Source organism: Malurus melanocephalus, unplaced genomic scaffold, assembly GCF_030028575.1.
Source record: "Malurus melanocephalus ecotype Western Australia unplaced genomic scaffold, MMel_1.1 scaffold_34, whole genome shotgun sequence".
NCBI lineage: Eukaryota > Metazoa > Chordata > Aves > Passeriformes > Maluridae > Malurus > Malurus melanocephalus.
In genome coordinates this window covers 278,870-299,212 of record NW_026623266.1, presented here as the reverse complement: position 1 = coordinate 299,212, position 20,343 = coordinate 278,870, and the positions used below count along the sequence as shown (strand labels likewise).

The 20,343-nt window shown below is 37.6% G+C and overlaps 1 protein-coding gene across 5 annotated transcripts in view; it reads left to right on the top strand.

Annotated features, from left to right (window-relative positions):
* DLG2 (discs large MAGUK scaffold protein 2) overlaps positions 1 to 20,343 on the top strand; it is a 307,910-nt gene that overhangs the window by 267,452 nt on the left and 20,115 nt on the right. For 4 of the 5 annotated variants that reach the window (XM_057364044.1, XM_057364042.1, XM_057364047.1 and 1 more), the window contains 2 exons: positions 2,021 to 2,096; positions 17,121 to 17,220. In XM_057364044.1, coding sequence (XP_057220027.1) covers positions 2,021 to 2,096; positions 17,121 to 17,220 — 176 coding nt within the window. Of the gene's footprint in view, positions 1 to 2,020; positions 2,097 to 17,120; positions 17,221 to 18,117; positions 18,164 to 20,343 lie in introns of all 5 variants that reach the window. The other variant, XM_057364043.1, reaches the window with a different exon arrangement.

The following is a 20,343-nucleotide window of genomic DNA, read 5'->3' as shown; positions in this document are numbered from 1 at the left end:
TAAAAAACAGCAAAAATAAGTAGTAAAAGTGTTTGAATTAGTGTTCCTTTAAAACAGCCTCCTCTAAGAGCTGGATCAACAAATCTRAAAGAACAGAGATTCAAAACTTTGTATCTTCTTCAATTTAGTTCCCTTTTTAGCTCTGTCTGTGACAAAAGTGTCCTGGTAGCTCAGATGAGAAATTCTGAGAACATCTGAGTTCACTGAAGTCCTGCAGCCTGACTGTTTCAACAAAGACTGAATCTTTGGAAAACCAAAGCTAAATTCCAATAGTTCTCCAGAGCATGTAAAACAAAGGCTTTTCAGGAATGTAGGTTCATTCCTGCAGGAAAGAGGTATATTCCTAACACCAGAGCAAGCCACTGCCACAAGGTAAATTCCAGACCAAAGACAGGAAGGCAATTAGAGTACCTGAGCTGCAGTGTTTTAAGATTATATTATGAATTGGGCAAACCCATTTATTTTGTCCTAGCCTTTTTCTAACAGCTGACCCATTTTACTGATGGTTCAGATGACACAGTAATGTCATCAGCCTGAGACACAATATTTCAGCTTGTAATCTTACAGTTCAGCTCAATTATAAGTAACTGAGAACAGTTTTATTGTAGAAGGTGTCACAAAAATTGTAATGGGAGGCAAYATTGTGTGCTACCCTTAATACAGACCCAGGGGATGAAATGTTTGGAACATTCAGTAGGTATGCTGAGCATATATGARCACTGTTATTATATTTGCCTGAAGGATTAGTGGCACTTAATGGCATTATTTAAATACATCTCAAAGCAATGCAGAATGTTTCTGCAGCTCCTCATCCATCKGCTATACCTCTAGAAAGCAGCGGTGCCTCCATGGCTGCTAATGCAATTATGACAAATTTCATAAATAAGATTCACTCTTCAGGGTTAATTTCCTTTTTTTTTAATGCTGTGAGTAAGAAATTAAGTTAAAAGCAGATGTTTTAGGAAGTTAGGCAGAGCTGGAATGAGTTTAAATTTTAACACAGATTAATAAGTAGAATATTGTGTTCATTTGTGCTAATTATTTCCCTAGAAGGYATCCATCCTATTTAGGCAATTACACAGCCTCAAGTCTTCATTTCTTACCGGTACTACCAAGGGACTTCATCTGCTAGTTTAAGTTTGAGACTGTTCATGTGTTTTTAATAATACAGATTTAGTTTGAAAGATGCACTTGAGCTGYTTCCATGCGAATATTCCACACTTACAGAGAAATGCATTTAATCTAAATTTAAATTGTAGCTATAGTAACCAGCATTCACTGTGCTTCAGAAGGGCATATATAAGCCTACTCCGACAGAAGGAAGCATGTTGTGTTAATTATCATTCTATCAAAACACTAGAATTTGTATTTTGAAAAATAATTATCAGGAACTATGTATTCCTACTCCCTGGGCTTAGAAAGCAAAATATTTGCAGGAATGTATTCTAATGTCTCTCATAAGATAGCTTTGTGGGATTCAAATGAGATTTCCCAGAGCAATTCCCAATCTTAGACAAATAAGGTTAGTTTTTCAGTTTCAGGTAGATSATCAGATTCTTTTTACTTGTGCCAGTCAGTGATAGATTCTGCAGATGATTTTGCAAAYGTGGGAAACATCACTTTTACAGTAATTCCATATTAATCAAAGTGAGCAATGACACGTCCTTGTTTCATTCCTGTGACTGTAGAACTCAAAATGTCACYTGATTTTTGAACAGCTTAAATCAGAGAGGGTAAATCTGTTCCTAGCATGGTCTTCCCACACTCTCATGTTGGGAGGCAGTGCTTTTCTGCTGGTGTCGGGCAGCCAAGACTCCTCAAACCCAGTCCCACATTTTCCAGAAAACTGCTGCCTGGCTGAGGAAGTGACCTCAGTCTTTTCAATGTATGAAATTTGCTTTAATTGCTTGCTCTATGTATAGTAAACTGTCAGTGGTCTTGGAGGAGCAGGTATCAGGCATTTCATACAAAATGCTGCTATAATTAACACGTGTCTCTCTTTGTGTCTTCTTTTCTCCAGAGTTGAAAGAAAGGAGCGCGCACGTTTGAAGACGGTGAAATTCAACGCGAARCCTGGTGTAATTGATGCCAAAGGGGTACGTAAATAGTGAAACCTTTTGAAATTGCACTTTGCAATTGTTTTATAAGTTTCAGAGTAGAGAACATTTTAGCAACAAAGGGAATATTTAGGTTGCTGCAACCAAGACCTGCAGTATGGTAGATCAGAGATTAGTATGAGATAATCTTTGAAATAATTAAATATTCTTTTTATAATAATATTGAATGACAGTGTCTCCTAAGGGGAAGATACTAAGAAAATAAACAGCATTCTGTGAGCTGTGATTTTARTTAAATGATGGGTAGAGAAGAAAATACTTTAAAAATGAATGAAGATGGATAGCAACTTAATGCAAAAGGGGCAGAAGTGTAAATTCTCTGGCTTCAAAAGCTGTTRAATCACAAAACAAAGGTTGAAAGTTAAGGAGTCGTGGATAGAAAAAAAAATAGGTTTTGGGTGTTCTGCTTTGACAGTTGTGACAGACATTGAACACAGGTGTGTTTCACACCAGGCAAAATGGYCAAAACAACACAAAACATGCGAGTTCACTTCCACCAGCGCTGCCTGGACAGAACAGCTTCCTGCTGTTGCCACTCCGCAGCGCTGCTTTACTGTGCCCAAGTCAGCAGTTCTCATTAGCCTGATGGCTACTATCCTGTGTATTGCCATCTGGCTGGCAAGTGTTACAGCATGAGAAATGCCCACAGTCCTGGCTGGTAAGGTATATTTTTCTGCTGAAGTGTAACTTGCAGTTGTAGCAGCAATGAATACTTGACATTTGCAGGGATTTATTTTTGAAACCCGTCCAGTTGGCATGTTTGGAATTTACAACTGAGGGCTTCTGTGAGCAAACTATGAGACAGAGATTCAGCAGCCATCAGGGAAAAGTCCTGTTTGGCTGCAGAAAACACAGGGCAGAGACAAAGCTTTGTGGTGAGTGGACATAGTCATGAATAGGTGTTAGCAAGGGGAAGAACCAAGAGGTTCAGCAGGTCCCTTCCAGACCCTCTGTTTCAGTGGTCTTCTGCCTAGTCTGAAATTCTCATTCTGAATCTCTTCTTCCTTCAGTTTCTCTCCCTAAGGGCAATACTAATAATTCCCTTATTCSCATTTATTCTGTCCTTTCAGACAAAATAGCAGGGTAAGAAATTCCTCTTGCTATGGATAYACAGTTCCCAGCACAAGGGTTCCCGAGTCTCTACATGCCAGCAAAGTAATATTTCAGACTTATAATGCTTCCCTTTTGCTGCTCTACAGAACTATTCCTGAATTCAGTGYAAATGCAGAATGATTGTACTGACTGAAACAAGTTTTCCAGACTTATAAGGCACATGGAACTGCACATTATTTGCATATGCAGATAACTCAGTATAAAATATATAATAAAAATGTGCTAAGAAAAGACTAATTCAACTCATTCRATTTCTTCAGAAGTCAGAATTACATTTTTTAGTTTGAAATGACCMCTCTCTGCAACCCTGTAAATTATTGTTGCCACTTAATTTGAGAGATAATAAGTTTTATATTCCCAGTGAAATCACTTGTTAAAAGTCTATTTCCCATACAGAATCAAAGCTGCAGTGGAATAATTCTTTCTTATAACTAATGGTCCCTTTTCAAGTGATTCTGTCAAGAATTTAATTACCTSTTGATTCCCCAAATTGTTTTTCCATTTTTGTCATCAGTGTAACATTAATCTTCCAGTCACTCAACATTAGTTTGATTCAGTGTTCAGGAATTTGTGTAATTACAGACCAAGACCACTGTACCCTTTTGGGATCRAATCTTCCACATGAAATGAGATATTTGAGTACACATATATATATGGATTTTGGGTGTCAGCATTTCCATTTGGTCTTTCAGTGTCCAAAAAACACGTGGTGCAAGCTGTGTAAGAGTCTACACTTTACTTTTTTTAGTTTTTATTTTTCAATTCTGAAAGAAATTTAGCCCAGGTAAATAATGCTGCAGTAGGCCCAGAAAAAGCTGTTGTTTCAAAATCAAGTAAAAATTCAGGTCTTAATGAGCTTATTATGTGTGTCTGTTGCACCTCCGTTTCATATGTTCATGACTGTATGGGCAAGGGGAAAGGTCTTAGTTTACTCTAAAGATGAAACTGAGAGAAATCTTTTCAATGGGATATTTCTAAATTTGGCCAGGAGATGTGCATGGAAGTATTAAAAAGACAGTAATAATAATTTTTTTAGAAACTTAACTGAATTCTTGGGGAATTTGACCTGGTAAAAGTGTACCCTATTGCAATTTTACCTGAAGCATCTCACTAGCCCTGACTTGTTTCTTCCCCTGCAGAAATAAAATTCAAGAGATAAGAACCCACAGCAAAGGTTTCCTGAGATTTCCYACATTTCTTTGAGATAACTATGATTTTAAAGTAGAAATTAGTTATTCTATGGGTTTATAAAATCTTAGGCATTTTCACCTCCTTTTTAATCCCAAATCTGGAGATAAGATACAAAGGAAGTGTTGCAGATAGGGTGACATTTGTAGTTGATCAGTTGCTTGTGTCCTGCAGAAAAGGTGTTTAAGAATGCTCAGCAATGCAGCTGACAAACCTGTTTGTCAGGACAGCCAAGCATAATTTTTCCAAGGGCACGAAGTTCCTCTTTTTCAGGCCAAGCTTGTATGTTACTTCATCTATAAAATTTGTTCAGCATTTCWCAAAAATGTCATTTCAAATATTTATATGCCTTTAGATTTGTTTCATTGGACTTCTCATTCCATGCCTTGTGAAATTAAACTCTACAAAATCAGGATGAATACAGAAACAGAGAATGTGAATCAAAATTAGGGAGCTCCAGGGAAACCTTCTGGCCTCAAATTTAAATAAGGCAACGGATAGTACCTTTCCATGCAATGCATAATTCAATTCCCATGCTCATTATTACAGGATATTGCATAAAAAATAAATAAGTTTAAAAGGAATTAGGTAAGTCAGCAAGCAATTGAACCAACGATAACTTTAAAACTTTTGTCATGTAACTCAGAATATATTAATTGTTAATTTCAAGAAGAAATGTTATAAAAGGGGRAGAAGGATCATATTGCTTCTACTTTTTCTTTTAAATATCTGTTATTGGACAGTGTCAAAAAGCTACTGGGCTAACTGGATCTCTGTCTTAACCCAATAGGGCTACATTTCTTTCATGTTCTGTTTTGACCCAAAGAAATTTATTTGTTCAGGTTCAGAGACATCATCAGGATCCAGGCCCCATTAACACCTTTCAAGATCTCAAACCCGTTAACATTCCTTCAATTAAGATGCTGTGGGAAGGAATACAAATACGGGTATAAACAGTTTCATTTCGCCAAGCAAAGACTTTGCTTCTGTTGTGTTGACAAGTTCAGCCTCTCTCTTCATTCATACAATTGTTGTAGAAAACCTCAGTAGCTTTTCTAGTTCTTACTGAGAATGGCTGGCACATCAAATCCCCCAGTTCCCTGCTCTGGTTCCCTACAGCTGCCCTGTGCTGCTCCAACAAAGGACAGGGTTTCCAGAACACTGGAAACATTTAAACTAAAAGAATAAAAGAAACACAGTTATGATTTCMTAAGCATTTGCTTTCTCAGTCTTTGAGCAGGGCTCTGCATCTGCCAAAGCAGCATCCTGTATTTGTGGTAACTCTCCCTGCCACAAGCTTCAGACTGAACAAAAGGAGCCTTTCCTTTTCTAATCCTAAAACCCATAGTTGCTGAGGCTTTTCAGACTTTTTAGTGAATCAAAAAGCRTGTCAAGTGATGAAAATATTGCAGGGGGAAAAGAGATTAGCCAGTAATCTGCTTTTTTTTAACAGTTATAGTTACAACAGGTCTTTCAGGAGACAAAAATAGCACCTTTTGCTTTTCTCCCTGTCAGATTACATCCTCTTCCTTGACTGCCTCTTGAAAATATTCTACARTTGAAATCATAGCTCTTGGAAAGACTTTTAGCAACATCTCAGTTTTACTAATATTTATGGATGTTGCCTGTTTCCAGAGACATGTTAAAATACCAGGAAATGTATAGATAAAAATTTTATACAGAGAACTGTTTTTTTATACCACATGCCTTTTCATTTCACACCTTATCTGGCCAGTGACTCCGGAATACTGTGTTGTGGACAAATACTCCATTTCCCAATGAAATGAAAGTGCTGTCTCTCACAACCTCCATTTTTAATATATATGTCAGGGTGGAGATATTCATCCCATGTTTACTGGGAAGCATTTCCAAATGGGTCCCTGCCCTAGGGAGCACTGCAGGGTGCGGAATAGTGATGATGTGTCTGCCAAGAAAAGGAAMTGCCCCATCCCTCGAAAATCCCTCCCAGCTCTGCTGCTCATCAGTAGTGCAGGTCCTGGGCTGTGACCCACACCACACTGCTCCATCAGTACCCACTAGGGTTTTTTCTATTCTCTTAGCTTGTCACCCACAGTTCTTTTCAGATTCCAGTCAGATCACCTACAGCACATTCAGCCAGCCTCCCCAATTGCCTCCAAATTAATTTATTATGGAAGTCAGAAGCTTGATAGCATTTAATAATATTTCTTATGTGCAGATTCTGTGTACAGATCCCACAGCCCTGCCTGAAATGTAAGGTAATCCTCTTGCTTTATTGTTATTTTCACRACACAGCACTGAGGCATGAAAGGAAAAAGCAAACCCTGACTGAGATAGCAAGTTTGGTATTTTGGGGTAAACAAAACCCTCTGCATACTTAATGAGTCTCTCCTCCAAGAGTCAAAACTCAGTGACTGACAGGGTTTGATATACAGGGCACCTTTTGACAGTTTATTAAGTATTTGAAAGGAGGCAGGAGGGAAAGCCAAACAATAAACCCACATATTTCCAAACCATTTATGCTCTAGAAAATCATTGTATTTTCAGTCCTAGTCATCAAATCAGAGCAAAACTTGTCTTTAGGAATCTCAGGTGGTCCCCTCTGCCCTGAGGGTGTGATTTGTAACTTCCTCCTATATCCCAGACTTGTCTGATCTTAAAGACCTGCCAYGACAGATATTTCATATTCTTCCCAAACAGCCCACTTCAGTGCTACACTCTCCTTATCATTAGAAATGGCTAAACTGCTGCAGTTTGACCCTGTTTTTTTTTCTTCTTCTATGAATGTCTATGAAGACTGGATCATTGGTCTTCATTGTCACTTAGCAGAAACTGCAGTCACATCCGCCCTGGTCTCTGGTACAGCAGCTGTGCTAGCAGTTCACCAGGGCAGATCTGGGTGTATCAATGAAAGGAAAAAGGCAATTACCTCAACTGAATCCCAGATTCTCAGGAAAAAAAAAAAAAAAAAAAGGGCAGATCTGGGTGTATCAATGAAAGGAAAAAGGCAATTACCTCAACTGAATCCCAGATTCTCAGGAAAAAAAAAAAGCATAACCGTGTATTAGGCTGTCTTTACCCCCTCTCTGCCTAATGAAGATGTTTTCTAACATCAGTTCTTTACTAGTCTTCAGTTTTCAAAGTACAAATGTTCACCACCTTTAGGAAGAAGCAGTTCTGAAGTTCTAACCTGAAACTTTTCCACATTATGCAGTGGATTTTGACAAACTTCTCTTTACAYTTCTTTTGTAAAGATATTTGACACAATGAATAGATGTCCTAAATTGATTGGTACTGGACCAAACCTAGAAGTAWAGAAAAATCCACAATCTGAGTACATTCAAAAAGCTGCTGATTTGGGGAGCTTGGGAACACTCAGTCTGTAGTTCCCAGAGAGGCAAAGGGGAGACCTCATTGCAGTAACAACAGCCTCACAAGGGGAAGCAGAGGGACAGACACCAATCTCTTCTCCGTGGTGACCAGGGACAGGACCAGAGGGAATGGCCTGAATTGAGTCAGGGGAGGTTTAGGTTAGATACTGGGGAGAGATTCTTCACCCAGAGGGTGGTTGAGCCCTGGAACAGGCTCCCCAGGCAGAATTCAAGAAGTGTATGGACAATGCTTTCAGTCTCTTGGGGATGGCACTGTGCAGGACTGGAAGTTGAATGAAGGATCATTCAATGATCCTTGTGGGTCCCTTCTAACTCAGGATAATCTGTGATTCTGTGGTTTTCTCTCTCTTGGATTTAAGTTCTGTCAAAAGCTGTAAGACCTCCAAAGTGGGCTAACACTGGGTGTCATGGAAGAGTCACATCAGTTCCACCATCAGGAAGTTATTAGTGGAACAGCTGAATTCTGGGAGGAGGTTATTTCTTCCCACGTAGGAGTGTGCTGGTTTTAATGCCAGCAGGAAATTAAATGAGCCACTCCCRCTGGCTGACATACAGTAAAGGGTGCCCAGCTTTTCCTGCCAAATCCACACACTCCAGGGATGGTGTGTGTCGTGTAGAATAACAACTTGGTCACAGGCACACAGCGCTACACTCCACCCCTCTCTCTGTAGCCAGGACAAGGAGGAAAATCTCAATCTCATTTGTCCAACTGCCCTTGTTCTTTTATGAATTTTCTCATCCTCCACAGCTCTGTCTTCACACTTCATAATAGCTGGAGCTGGTGCCAGGCAGTGAATGCTGGCTGTACTTTTGGATTGAYCTGAGCCTGCAATATTGGGCTGCCCCGACCATTCCCCTTGAGCTGAACACATTTTGCTCAGCATTTCTCCAAGGTACATTAGAAATACTGCTGTCATCAGCATCTCCTTCACTCATGTGCTGAAGTAATCAAATGAAATCCAGATGATAAAACAGCACATAGCTGGAAAAATCTAACTATATAGATTCTTATTGCTCCAGGTTATCTTCAGGCACTCCACAAAGACATGTGGTAATTTAATAATAATGCCTGTTGGGCCCAGGTACAGTCAAAAATAAAGCAAAACAAGGGAGTCTTCAGTTTTAAATTAGGTCATGGTAGCAGTGTTGACTCTGGCAGGGAACTGGCATGCCTTAAAGRATCTAGGTTTTTAAGAAGGTGAATCAGTTCTAGAAATTGTGAAAAAATAACTGTCAGGTCAAATTTGAGGTTTTTACCCAGTTGAAGTGAAGAAATATGTTTCCACAGCTTTCTTTGAAAAATCTAGTAGAAGTAGAGTATTTGAACGAATTTCTTTCAAATTGAAAGAAAATAATAAAGTAAAAAATGTTGGGGTCTGCTTTTTCATTTCATTTTATTGAAAAGTACAAATTCTAAATATCAGCCAGCAATTTGTAAGCATAATGGATTGGAGTAGAAAATTTGAGAAATAAAGGATTTATAATTGAATTTATCCAGATGGCAAAGAATATTTCTGCCTATTGGCATCTTGTCAAAAAAACACTAAAAGAGTAATTTTTTTCAGTTAATGAGCAATATAAATACATATATTTTATAGATTTTACAGTTTTTCTGTATTTTTTCTGTAATCCTGATAACTATGTGGAGCTTTGTTTCTAAGATAGTACTGCTTCTTAGGTGGCCATAATTTAGGGAGTATATTTCTATCTCACAATAAGTTTGCAGCGTCCCTGCTTATGTAAGAGAAATTTTTAGGAGAGTCACTGACATAAAGATATGTAGTGCAATGTTTGAATTAGTCACAGATTAAATATAACACAGTGAAAATTTGCTAGCACAGGTAAAACACCAAAGTTTACAGCTGAGAGTTAATTGTTTTTCTTCTAARCTGTTCCGGCAGAAATTTGTGCTGAGTTGAACTTCATGCATGGTCTATTTTTATAACTTGCTGTCTAATATCCTGAATTAGATAGTAGGAAGTTTGTATGTATGTGTGGATAATGCCATACTTAATTGGGTTTTTTTTCTGAAAAATCAATTGGAAAAGAAAATTTACAGTATTGGCAATAGATATTGTCAAAGAATTAGAAAGAGTGCAAAGTTTTCTTCTAGGAAGATAYCACACGAATGTCCAGAAGTGTGGAGTTAAGCATCAGTAGTCACCCAGAAGATGCTTTATTTTTCACGTCTTTATGTCTGACTCAGTTCAATTAAAGCACCTCCGTGGCTGCCTTAGTGACTCAGAGACAATATTTGGAAGGTTATAGGGACACAGGATGTGCCACCTGGATCAAAGCCACAGTCCATCTAACTTGATATCCTGCCCTAAGACTGGTCCTGTGAGATGCGTTACTGGAAGATGTAGGAGCTTCACCTCCTACACAAAACTCAAACCAGTCTCAATCTCTAAGAGGTTTGTTTGCCCATGCCTTTATTTATTATAACTTTAACTKTAAGGCCTAAATGAATCAGTGTTTTAAATTAAAACCATAAGGCTGGTATGATTTATGTCTCCTGAGTCAGACCTTTGCCAATAATTCAGACTGCTACACCAGCCACTCTTCCTTTAACTCAAAAGGGAACTTCAAAAGATTATCTTGTCCAACTATCTTTCCATAAGTATAGTTTGAAGGCATAAAGGTATTGTAAATGTTTCTCCACTACTCCAYCACAAGAGTAACAGAGGTCTTTACACAGCTTATTTTTGTGCAATGGTCCATTTAACGCAGTAGTTTGCACTTGCACAAGTGCACAGCACTTGATTTCATGAGAGGTTTCACAAAAAATAGTTACAAAGGAGCAAGTTGGTGGGTTTTTAATAGCATTGATAATCCACAGCTTCTGCAGCTCTATTTATTAGTGAAATTGATTCAAAAGACTCCATAGAGACCAAAATTTCATTTTAAAACGTAAAGAAGCACCCAACAGTCAATTGGGAATCAGAGTTCTGAAAAAGGTGTAAGAAAATACCTGATTATGACTGAAGAATGAAGATCAAGGGGATAAATGTCCTACAGTGTACTGTGGGAAAACCAGTGGGTCTGGGTGATCAGATAGTCCCGAAACCTTGCCAAGTGCACACCAGTGATCTCTGGGGCTCTTTTGACACTGTTGTTTCACAAAGGGGGCTGGGACACGTTCASGTGCACAGAGGGATCAGTGACTGATGACGTACATCAGCTCTAATTGGGAAAGTCCTTTTTTAGGGAAAATATTGGCCAGAGTAGAGGAACATCTAAGACAACATCACCAAACATAAAATACACTTTCTGACTCCAGCTGGAGACTTGAGGAAGGCCTTCACACTGCCCATATGGCTGCAGTGAGCTGGGCTAGGTCCGAGCCCACGCTGGACCAGAGCACAGCTCTGAGGTGCTGGGTGTGTGAGCATCTCATCATAGAAACACAGATGTTAGAGATGGGAGAGGCTTCTTGTTTAGCTCTTCACCACCCCTTCCCTCCAGGCACTGCAGTGTTATTCCCCACAGTACTTAAGATTAGCGGATTTGTTTTAAATGTGAAATGTGAAAAAATTATCTAGGCTTTTCCACTTCCCTCAGGGTATATTATTCTACATCCAAATTGATTTTTCTACATCACAAATTGATTTCATTTTCAAGGAGCTTTGCCCTTGTCTTATTTTCATTCTATCAGTTCCAATGCTGCTGTTTGACCAATTCCTTCTCGCTATCTTGTTGTACAACCTTCAGATGTGCRTAAATTACCTTGGCTGTCATGTAAGCAAGATTTTATGTTGATGTTTCACCTTGATAACAATGATACCATGCAAATTAGCACAGAAGAGTACTCCCTTTGTACCTTGCACCAAGTTAAACAGAGGTTTGCAAAATTGGAAATACAGGTTTTACATGTTTTATTGAAAGTCTATTAGTCTTTCTTCTCCCCTGGTAGCTTATGTTCGTTTTAACTGTTACTTTGTTAGTAATTAAAAATGAGTTGTTGACAGACAAGTAAAAAAATGATTAAAATTTCATACTCATGAATACTAAGCCACGCTACCCTTCTCTGGAGAAGCTAGGCAGCATGGAGTTTTTAATCAGGCTTTTACTTTTTCATTTTGGATTGCCAAGACCCAAATCTCCCTACTCTCCCAACTTCATGGGAAAACAAAGCAAGCAAAGTTATTTTCATCTAAGCTTCTTCTCACCCAGTTGGTTCTCACATATCAGATCATGGTGCAAAAATTCAGTAAAGGATGACTGTAGCCCAGACTTGAAGTATTTAAGAAAACTAAAGGTTGAACAAAATAGGGAAGTCCTTCCCCTAACATCTCATTAAAAATCATGGRGAAGTTGGCAAGTGTTGCTTGTCAGCATGTAATTGTGTGTTCAGCCTGAGAATGAAAGATCTGCATCTCAAAGAACATACTCTGTGATCTCTGAAAACCAGGCTTACAGTGCCACTAACTCCTCATCTTATCTTCTGCATGTCTGCACAGACATCACAAAGGGCTTTCTGTGTGTGTGAGCCCAGCCCATGGCCAAGTTTGGGGTTGCACCAGAAAAGCAAGAATGGCTCAGTAGCACTGGCAATYCTCTAGCCTTGGTCAAGGACACCAAGGAGAGCTGAAGACTTCAAATTTATCATATCTTGGGATTGCCAGGGGAAAAAGCCCATTATAAAACCAGCGAGGTGATACATATGCTTTAAAGGGGAAATRAAACTGAGTATATGTTACAATCCAAAAATTTTCTTACTTGTGTCAGTGCAATTTTTTKGTATGATCTGAGATATTTAAAATATATAATATGGAGATTTGTAAAGTTAAAATATTTAAATATAGGTATTTAATACTGTTTGAGTGCCAAAACCTTTATTAAAGTCAGTGTTCAAATGAGTGAATGAATCTTCCTAATACMAAAAGTGTCAATTAAATATAGAGAAAGGGATTGCAGAGACATAATGTTAATAATCAATTTTCTAGATTTTTGTAGATGGCTGTGTACRTGAGAGGTTTTTATTTAACTTGGGTCAAAACCAGGTATTAATGGAGAAGAATAAGAAAATCACATGGCAGATGAGAAGCAATAAAATTAATTTCTCATATACACTGCTAGACCAATCTGAGAACAAAATTGACATACATATCATATAACATAAAAACTAGGTTAAAGCATAGCTCAAACCTGCTAAAATTAGACAGCACATGGAATTCATCTACRTCTTGTAAAAAAGCATTTCACAACCAGTGCTCTGGAACAGCTTTCTCTCAGGTGATCCCTGTACAGTGGTTCCAAATTCATGGCTGAGGATAAGCATTTGTTAAACAAAATAGCAAAAGAAAGCATTCTCAAAGCAGTTGGGACTTTATTGACTCTGAGAAGATGGAGCTGTTAGAGTACCATAAAATTTTCCCCAACATATTAAGATTTTCTGCAAAGCATAAAGAGGAMAACCTCTGTCAAGAGCACTAAATAGTACAAGTTAGATCAGCTGCACTGTGAAAAGAAATTTGGGAAGAGGCTCAAAGTTAACAACAATATAGTTGCCTATTGCAGTGTGGTATAACTATCAAATTACTGAGACTGATTTTTGTGATGTTTACCACTGTAAAGCAAATTTTGAAATTGGATTGTTTATTTAATGTTACATGGAAATTTCCTTTAAAAACCAATRTCCTATTAGCTGATGAGTAACATATATCTGGCTGCTAAGCCTAGGGAAAAACATTTTGAATACAAAACTTACGTTGACACAAAAAGCAAAAGGAGTTCTTACGAAGAGGAAACACACAGCAGTTTAATGTCTGTCACAACTCGGGAAGGTTGGTATGTGTAACTCAGGCTWACATAACTGGGGATATCTGGGATACTTGGTCAAGCAAGAGTGCACAGTGCACATCACAATTATTATTCATGGCTTCTTCAAAACACAGTCTTTGCTTAAGAAGTATCAAACAATTATTCAAGCCAGGACATCAGTGGAAGCTTTCCTCCACTTTTTTTTTTTCTTTTTTTTTTTTTCTGAGAAGASAGTCTTTTCCATCACAGATCCAATGATGTGAATAATGTCAGTAATCTGTTGTCAAACAACTAGAAAATTTGGTTTGCCTTTTAGTCTTAGGCACTTGTCTGTTTAAAGTGCCTACTGCTGCCATTTCGTGGGCTAGCAGTAATCTGTGTGAAGTGATGGCAGTGACATAAATAATCTATTGTACARGTTTTCTACTGCAACTGAAAYGCCTGAGTTATTTGCCATCACAGGTTTTAACATGATCATAGCAATTACAAGGAATCCATTTGCAGGCACTTTTTCACTGACTTTCAGAAATTCTGCCTCCATAGATGCTATTGAATCAGGCTAAGCTTGCTATCATAGCTGCAATTCCAGTCGCACACAACTTTTGCATCTTCTGCAGAGAGATGCAGGCAAATGCCTCTGTCTCATTTATCCTACATSTATTTCACAGCTTTCCAGAAGCACAGGGAGCCTATGGCTCCAGAGTATATGACAGGTCCAAAATTTCTATTGTATAGAAATAAAATTTCTCAAATATACAGCAGTCTTGCAGTTTAACCTTGCCACAGATCCTCATATGCATGATCCTTTCTTAAAAAAGAAAATACACACTCAGTGTTGGTCTCTACTCTTCCACCAATGGAGCGAAACCTTGAATTAACATTGGAGAAAAATCTGGAATTAACATGGTCTGTGCAATAGAAACATGATTTTATTCTACGTGAGTCTCCCCCTTCACCCTTTGCCAAATCCTTKTCTCTATACATTAGAGATACAAATCATGATATCTGTAAGAAGCTTTTTCTGGGTGTCAGCAGGATTTTATATCYTTAAGGTGGAGACCATCAGCCTGAGTTTAATCCCATTTATACTGGACAAAAGCAAGGCTCTTGTCTTTGATTTCTTGTGAAGAAACATGCACTTAATTTAAGAAAATAAACACTTGGTAAGCTCATTCAGTTAATACCAAGGATTAATTATTTCTATAAATTTGCAGAGTCAGACCCACTTTAGTGTTTTATAATATGTTACAGTCTCTTTGTTATTTTTAATAAAAACCCTCTGACTATGCCATGATAGTATGTATTGGTCATTAGCATGAATATACACATTGATTCATCTATAGAAATATTATCACATGTATAAACATATTTGTTTATGGGTGTTAATATAACTAGATCAGCTTTATTTTAGGAACAAGGCTTTTTACTGGTGTAARTGCAGTGACATAGTTGCATATGATAGTCATCTGCTACGAATTGTCAGATTTTGATCATCCAAATTGAAGTGGAACCATATCTTATTAAAAAAGCAACCCAGTACTTGAAATTGCACAAGGAGAAAAAATTTATATAACACTATAGAATATCTGTCTCATTTGGTGTATARTGTTAGATCATGCATAAGCGTGAAAATAATATATGCTTTTCTGGTGAAAATGTACTTTATGAAGATTTTGATCTACACTGTTGGGGAAAAAATTGAAACAGTATGTAAAAGTGTTATTTCTCATATAATTCCTGTGAAACACAGCATATTTATTTATCAACTTGATAACATTCTCTTGAATTCCAAAGTGAAGTGGCATTCTGTAATTAAGTGTAATTTTAAAACCCCATTGCTTTTTGAGGTGTTACTGTTTATATATATATTTGCCTTTAAAAAGTGTAATGCCAGTAGCATTACAATGTTAAATTCAKATAAATCATGACAAACATTTTCACAAACAGAAATGTTAACATGCTACATAGCTTTCTTTGGAAAAGTAAAAGAAATTATCACAGAAAACACATTTTAATTTAATTATATCCATTAGGTCATTAAAGTGATGTAATGTGCATATCAGTCCTCCTTTCATCCATAGATTACTTTAATCTTTCATGTGCTTCGTTTTGTTTTGTTTTTTTTTCCCTCTGGCTTTCTTTCATACTTGCTTTGTTTTGAAATTGCATGTTGTCTGGATTTTTTTTGCATGACCTCCACATTAATTTCACGTTGAATGTTTACATATTCTGAGAGATTTTCATGGATCATTTATTCTACATGTGCATTTTTTTCTTTGTTTTCAGTTACTAAACTTTAAATATGCTTGAAATGTAAAAGTGGCATGAAGCTTTTGTGACATGGGTATCCAACTATTTTAACAGAGATTTTCAGTATGCATCTTCCAGAAATACATATTCTAAACCACATTTTATACCGTGGTTTCAAAATGTGAGAAAATAAATTACATTGTGATACTCTAAATATATTCCATTGAGGACCTGGAGCCAAATACTGGTCATATTCAATTTGACCAATGACAAACACATGAGATTGGTCCTTTAAATTACTTAAGAAGGTCTCTGCTCTCTTGGAGGTCATCACTTGCAAAGTTCTGTGTCTGTATATGTTCAGTATAAGAATCATTATAGGTCATTGTCTGACAGCACAGATCACTTAAGACACACTGTCTGCAGCTCTGTGTAGGTGCCCTCTAGAATGCCAGTTTCTTTCAATTGGCTATATAGTGACCTTATTTCCTTATTTAGTATCTGAAATAAATGTCCCAAGTAGGCTTTTACACAGTATAGTGCTGTAAGTCCTTGTGACTGTCTATAAAGTCAAAGGTTTTATCGTGTRAGAAGCCCCAATTTCTTCTATGTTAATTTCTGATTTGAAGAATTTGAAGCAAAATACGTCGTTCKCAACATGCAAAGAAATACTGCTTATCAGCAGAATTCCATTTCTAAATCATAGAGCTAAAAGCATATACAGAGAAACATAATGAATAAATATATGTCTATAAAATAAAACAAAATATTTTTAATTATGAAAAAAAMCCAGCGTTAAAACACACTTAAGTAGCTGTCAGTAAAGAGGCCAAATAAATAATTATGGAATCAACAGCACCTACCAGTAAATAATTTTTTATTTTAATTGACATGGGGCTGAATCTGCATCCKACAAGCAAATCAAAGTTTTCCACTCTCCGCATTACAGCCTATTCTTTTCAGACGGTTAATTAATTCTGTGCACAGTCTGCTATAATTAARGATGGATAGCTTGATCTCAAAGGATGCTGAACCATCTGTAGCCCTTCATCCAAACAAGCTAAACACAACAGTTTCCAAGTAGGGAACTGAACATTGTGACTTAAGACCTCTAATCAAATTGATCCAGTCTCCAGGAGCTTTGCCTTCAGCCTTCAGAYCTCACCACAACTACCTCTGATTCTTTGCAGCCACTTGGTTTGTGCTGATTTGAGTCACTACAGTTCTCTCCACTTTTACAAACTAGTTGTTTTGTCAGCATGAGTGTGACAACAATTAGACGTCCCTGTTTTTGCCCCATGCCTTTTCTCCTTCACAGTCATTCAATGACAAGCGTAAAAAGAACTTCATCTTTTCACGAAAATTCCCATTCTACAAGAGCAAGGAGCAGAGTGAGCAGGAAACAAGTGATCCAGAACGTAAGTAACCTCTTGGAGATGATGTCACATGCAGCAGCACAACAAATGGGTGACACGCATGATTCCAGAATCCCACACATCCAGGCAAATATCTGTCATAGGCAGGCAGGAGAGGTATTACTACTGTGACCAATGTATGACTGCAGTTTGGATCCAGCTTCTCCTTCCATCTCTGGAAATACTATTTTCAGAAGAATAAAGCAGTGACCTTAATTTTTGAAAGCGCAAATATGGCTCCTCAAAGTTGTTGTGACACCTGTCATAAATCCAAAATTGTCTCTCRGAAATATTCCCAGATCAGAATTGGCTCAAAATAAGGCAAATGTGYGATTTCTTTCACTGTACTAAACTAAATACTTTTTAAAATATCTCTTCTAATCTTTTTTTTTTTGCCTTTGACTTTCACCAAGTTGATTTCCATGGCAGCTTCACTGGAAGTTTAAGAACTAAATGAAGCAACCATGTTAACAGCTTAAAGAACTAAATTGGATCTTGGAATGTACACCGCCATGAGCATTTATTGCTTGCTTAAATTATATAGGGAAGAAGTATTATTAAAAATATTTGCTAGTTCCAAGCCCAAATTTTCASTTTTTTTCTTAATAATTCTGTCCTAAATTTACCCAGTGAGGATAGTTTTTGGAACTTTATTTATCTGGTTGTTCCTTCTTCGTCACAGCTCTAAAAGGCACATTTCACAGTCACTGCCTCTTCCTTTGGCTAAATTCCCATAGAATATGGGTCTAAATTTGTTTCAGAAAAACAAGGCAGGGATCCAGATTGCTCAATCAACATGGTCAGTCATGGTAGTATCCATTTCAACTCCACTGACTTCTTCCTTCCTCTTCTGCGGCTGTTCTTCCTTTCTCATTGCTCTCTCTGGGGACTTCCGTGCAGGACATCCCCGGATTAGGTGACGACGGTTATGGAACAAAGACTCTGAGTAAGTTCCCAGGAATGGTCACTGTAAACCCTTTTTTGTTTTGTTTTGTTTTGGCTTCTGTTCCTTCTCTGAGGACCCTCCACTCCTAGCATGCACAAGATAGAGTTTTATTTGTTACCCAGCTGTGAATGCATTACAAATGTTTCAATCGTTCTGTTCTGCATGACTGATATTAAATAACATACGGTGTATCAAGCAGACACTTTCACTTCTTTTGTAATAACACCTTTTGTTTCTGACAGTATGTTATTGTTCCCATCATGGCAGTTCTGTAGAGTAGCATACCTAGAACGCGTTTTGCTGCCTAGACTGTTCTTTTTAGCAACAATCCCTCCCTCTCCATYGAAAGGGAAACTTAAGCATTTTAACATGATCACATCCTGAAGAGATCAATAGAAAATTGGTTTCTGCTGTTGCTTCTGCATTTTCAGCTTTTTGCATGGGAGTGTTTGTTACTTTGCTGGATTTTAGATTAGTATTTGTTATTAATGGAAGAAGTCATTTGCAGGCTAGAGAAGACCATGCATTCTCCAAAGCTAATTTTGGACCAATTTTCACCATTAGCAATCTATTCTTTGTCACACAACCTTAATAATTTTTTTTTTTCTGATGCAGCAATCCTGTCTCAAGACTTGGCATTGCAGAGTGTGTAAGGTGTCAGATCATTGCTCAGAAATAATCTTCCTTCCTCAAAGTTTAGACCAGAAAAACTGCATAGAATTAAATATTTGCTGCTGATTTCTACAATATATAACTGCATTAAATTCTGTATCCAAAGCTAAATAATTTAAACAAAATGCCACTTGCATGTGTTTGCCTCCTTCTTCCTCAGTTCTTATTTCTTTTCTTAAGCACCAAGTAATTGGAGCAAAATGTGTGTTAATGCTGCATCGCCTACTGTTTTGTATGTGCTTTTTAATTGCAGGAATGCACATCCATGCACACAGTCTTGGAGATCATTCTGTTTCTGACTGATTTGTTGAAGGAACATTTTAATGGTTTACCTTTAAGCCATGCAGTGGCTCACAATTTAAAGATGAAAGCTTTATCTCTTGTACAAGGAAGAATGGTTCTGCGAGACTGGTTTTGTCAGTGATAGACAGCAAATGTCACTGCTGCCGAATTTTAACTGTCATAGCAGCTCATTAGCAACAGATGCTGATCCTTCCCTGCTAGAGAAAAGTAAAATAATTTAGATCTGATAACCTTACCAAATATCTGTGTCCTTGCAAAGACAATGCTCCGTAACATCCAGGTATTTGAAAGGTAACTGAATTCTGCAGATTGATATGGAACAAAGTAGTGCCTCTATTAATACTGCACCTAGTTTTAAATTACTGGCACACCTCTAGACATTCCTGCCCATGCAAATTTTGTTTGTTTTCAAGCTAGACAGCCTTTTGAATGGCATTTCTTACTATAAAAGGTATTTGTTATTTTTAAATAAAGTTGGTCAGGTCCTATATAGCACATTGTCTTGAGGTAACCCTTGTTCACTTGCAATGAAATGTATGAATGTCATTATGATGTTTTCTTGGAAATAAAAGTTGAATTGTTTAAAGTTTCGTCCTAAGCCCAAGAACAAGGTTTTCCATTACTGTTTTTATCAGCTGTCATCCTCTCTCATTCTGCTGYTCCAGAAGCCCCATCATTCCCAGTCTATGAACCCTAAGCCATTAGACTGGTACCTGGGGGGAAGGCAGTGCCTTGCAGAGAATAGGTGATCTTGGCACTGCTTCTGTCTTTCTCATTAACCCAGGGTGCTCCCAACTGTACAGCCATTATGCCATTGGCTTCTAAATGTCCTGGATCAGCTGAAAAGTTTCAACTGCCAAATGATCTTTCATGTGCAAAGTAATCAGCATTTCTACTAGAGAAACCACTGTTCAATACGATCCTGCATACCTCCTGGAAAGCATATGGCATGATCTTACTGTTCATAAATAGTCTGCGACTACAATTTTGGAGGAGCAACATYATATGATATAAACTGCACCTTCCTTTCAAGAATATGATAATAGAAACAGGACACCTGACTTSACAAACCACAAGACTGACCCATCATGATAGTTCTTACATTCTGGTTCACCCATCCAGACTGGTCTGGTAAGGGTTTTCAAACTCCAGCTCAAATCCCAATGTCTGGAAAAAGACATCTTCCTTTTTTTTTCCTTTTTTTT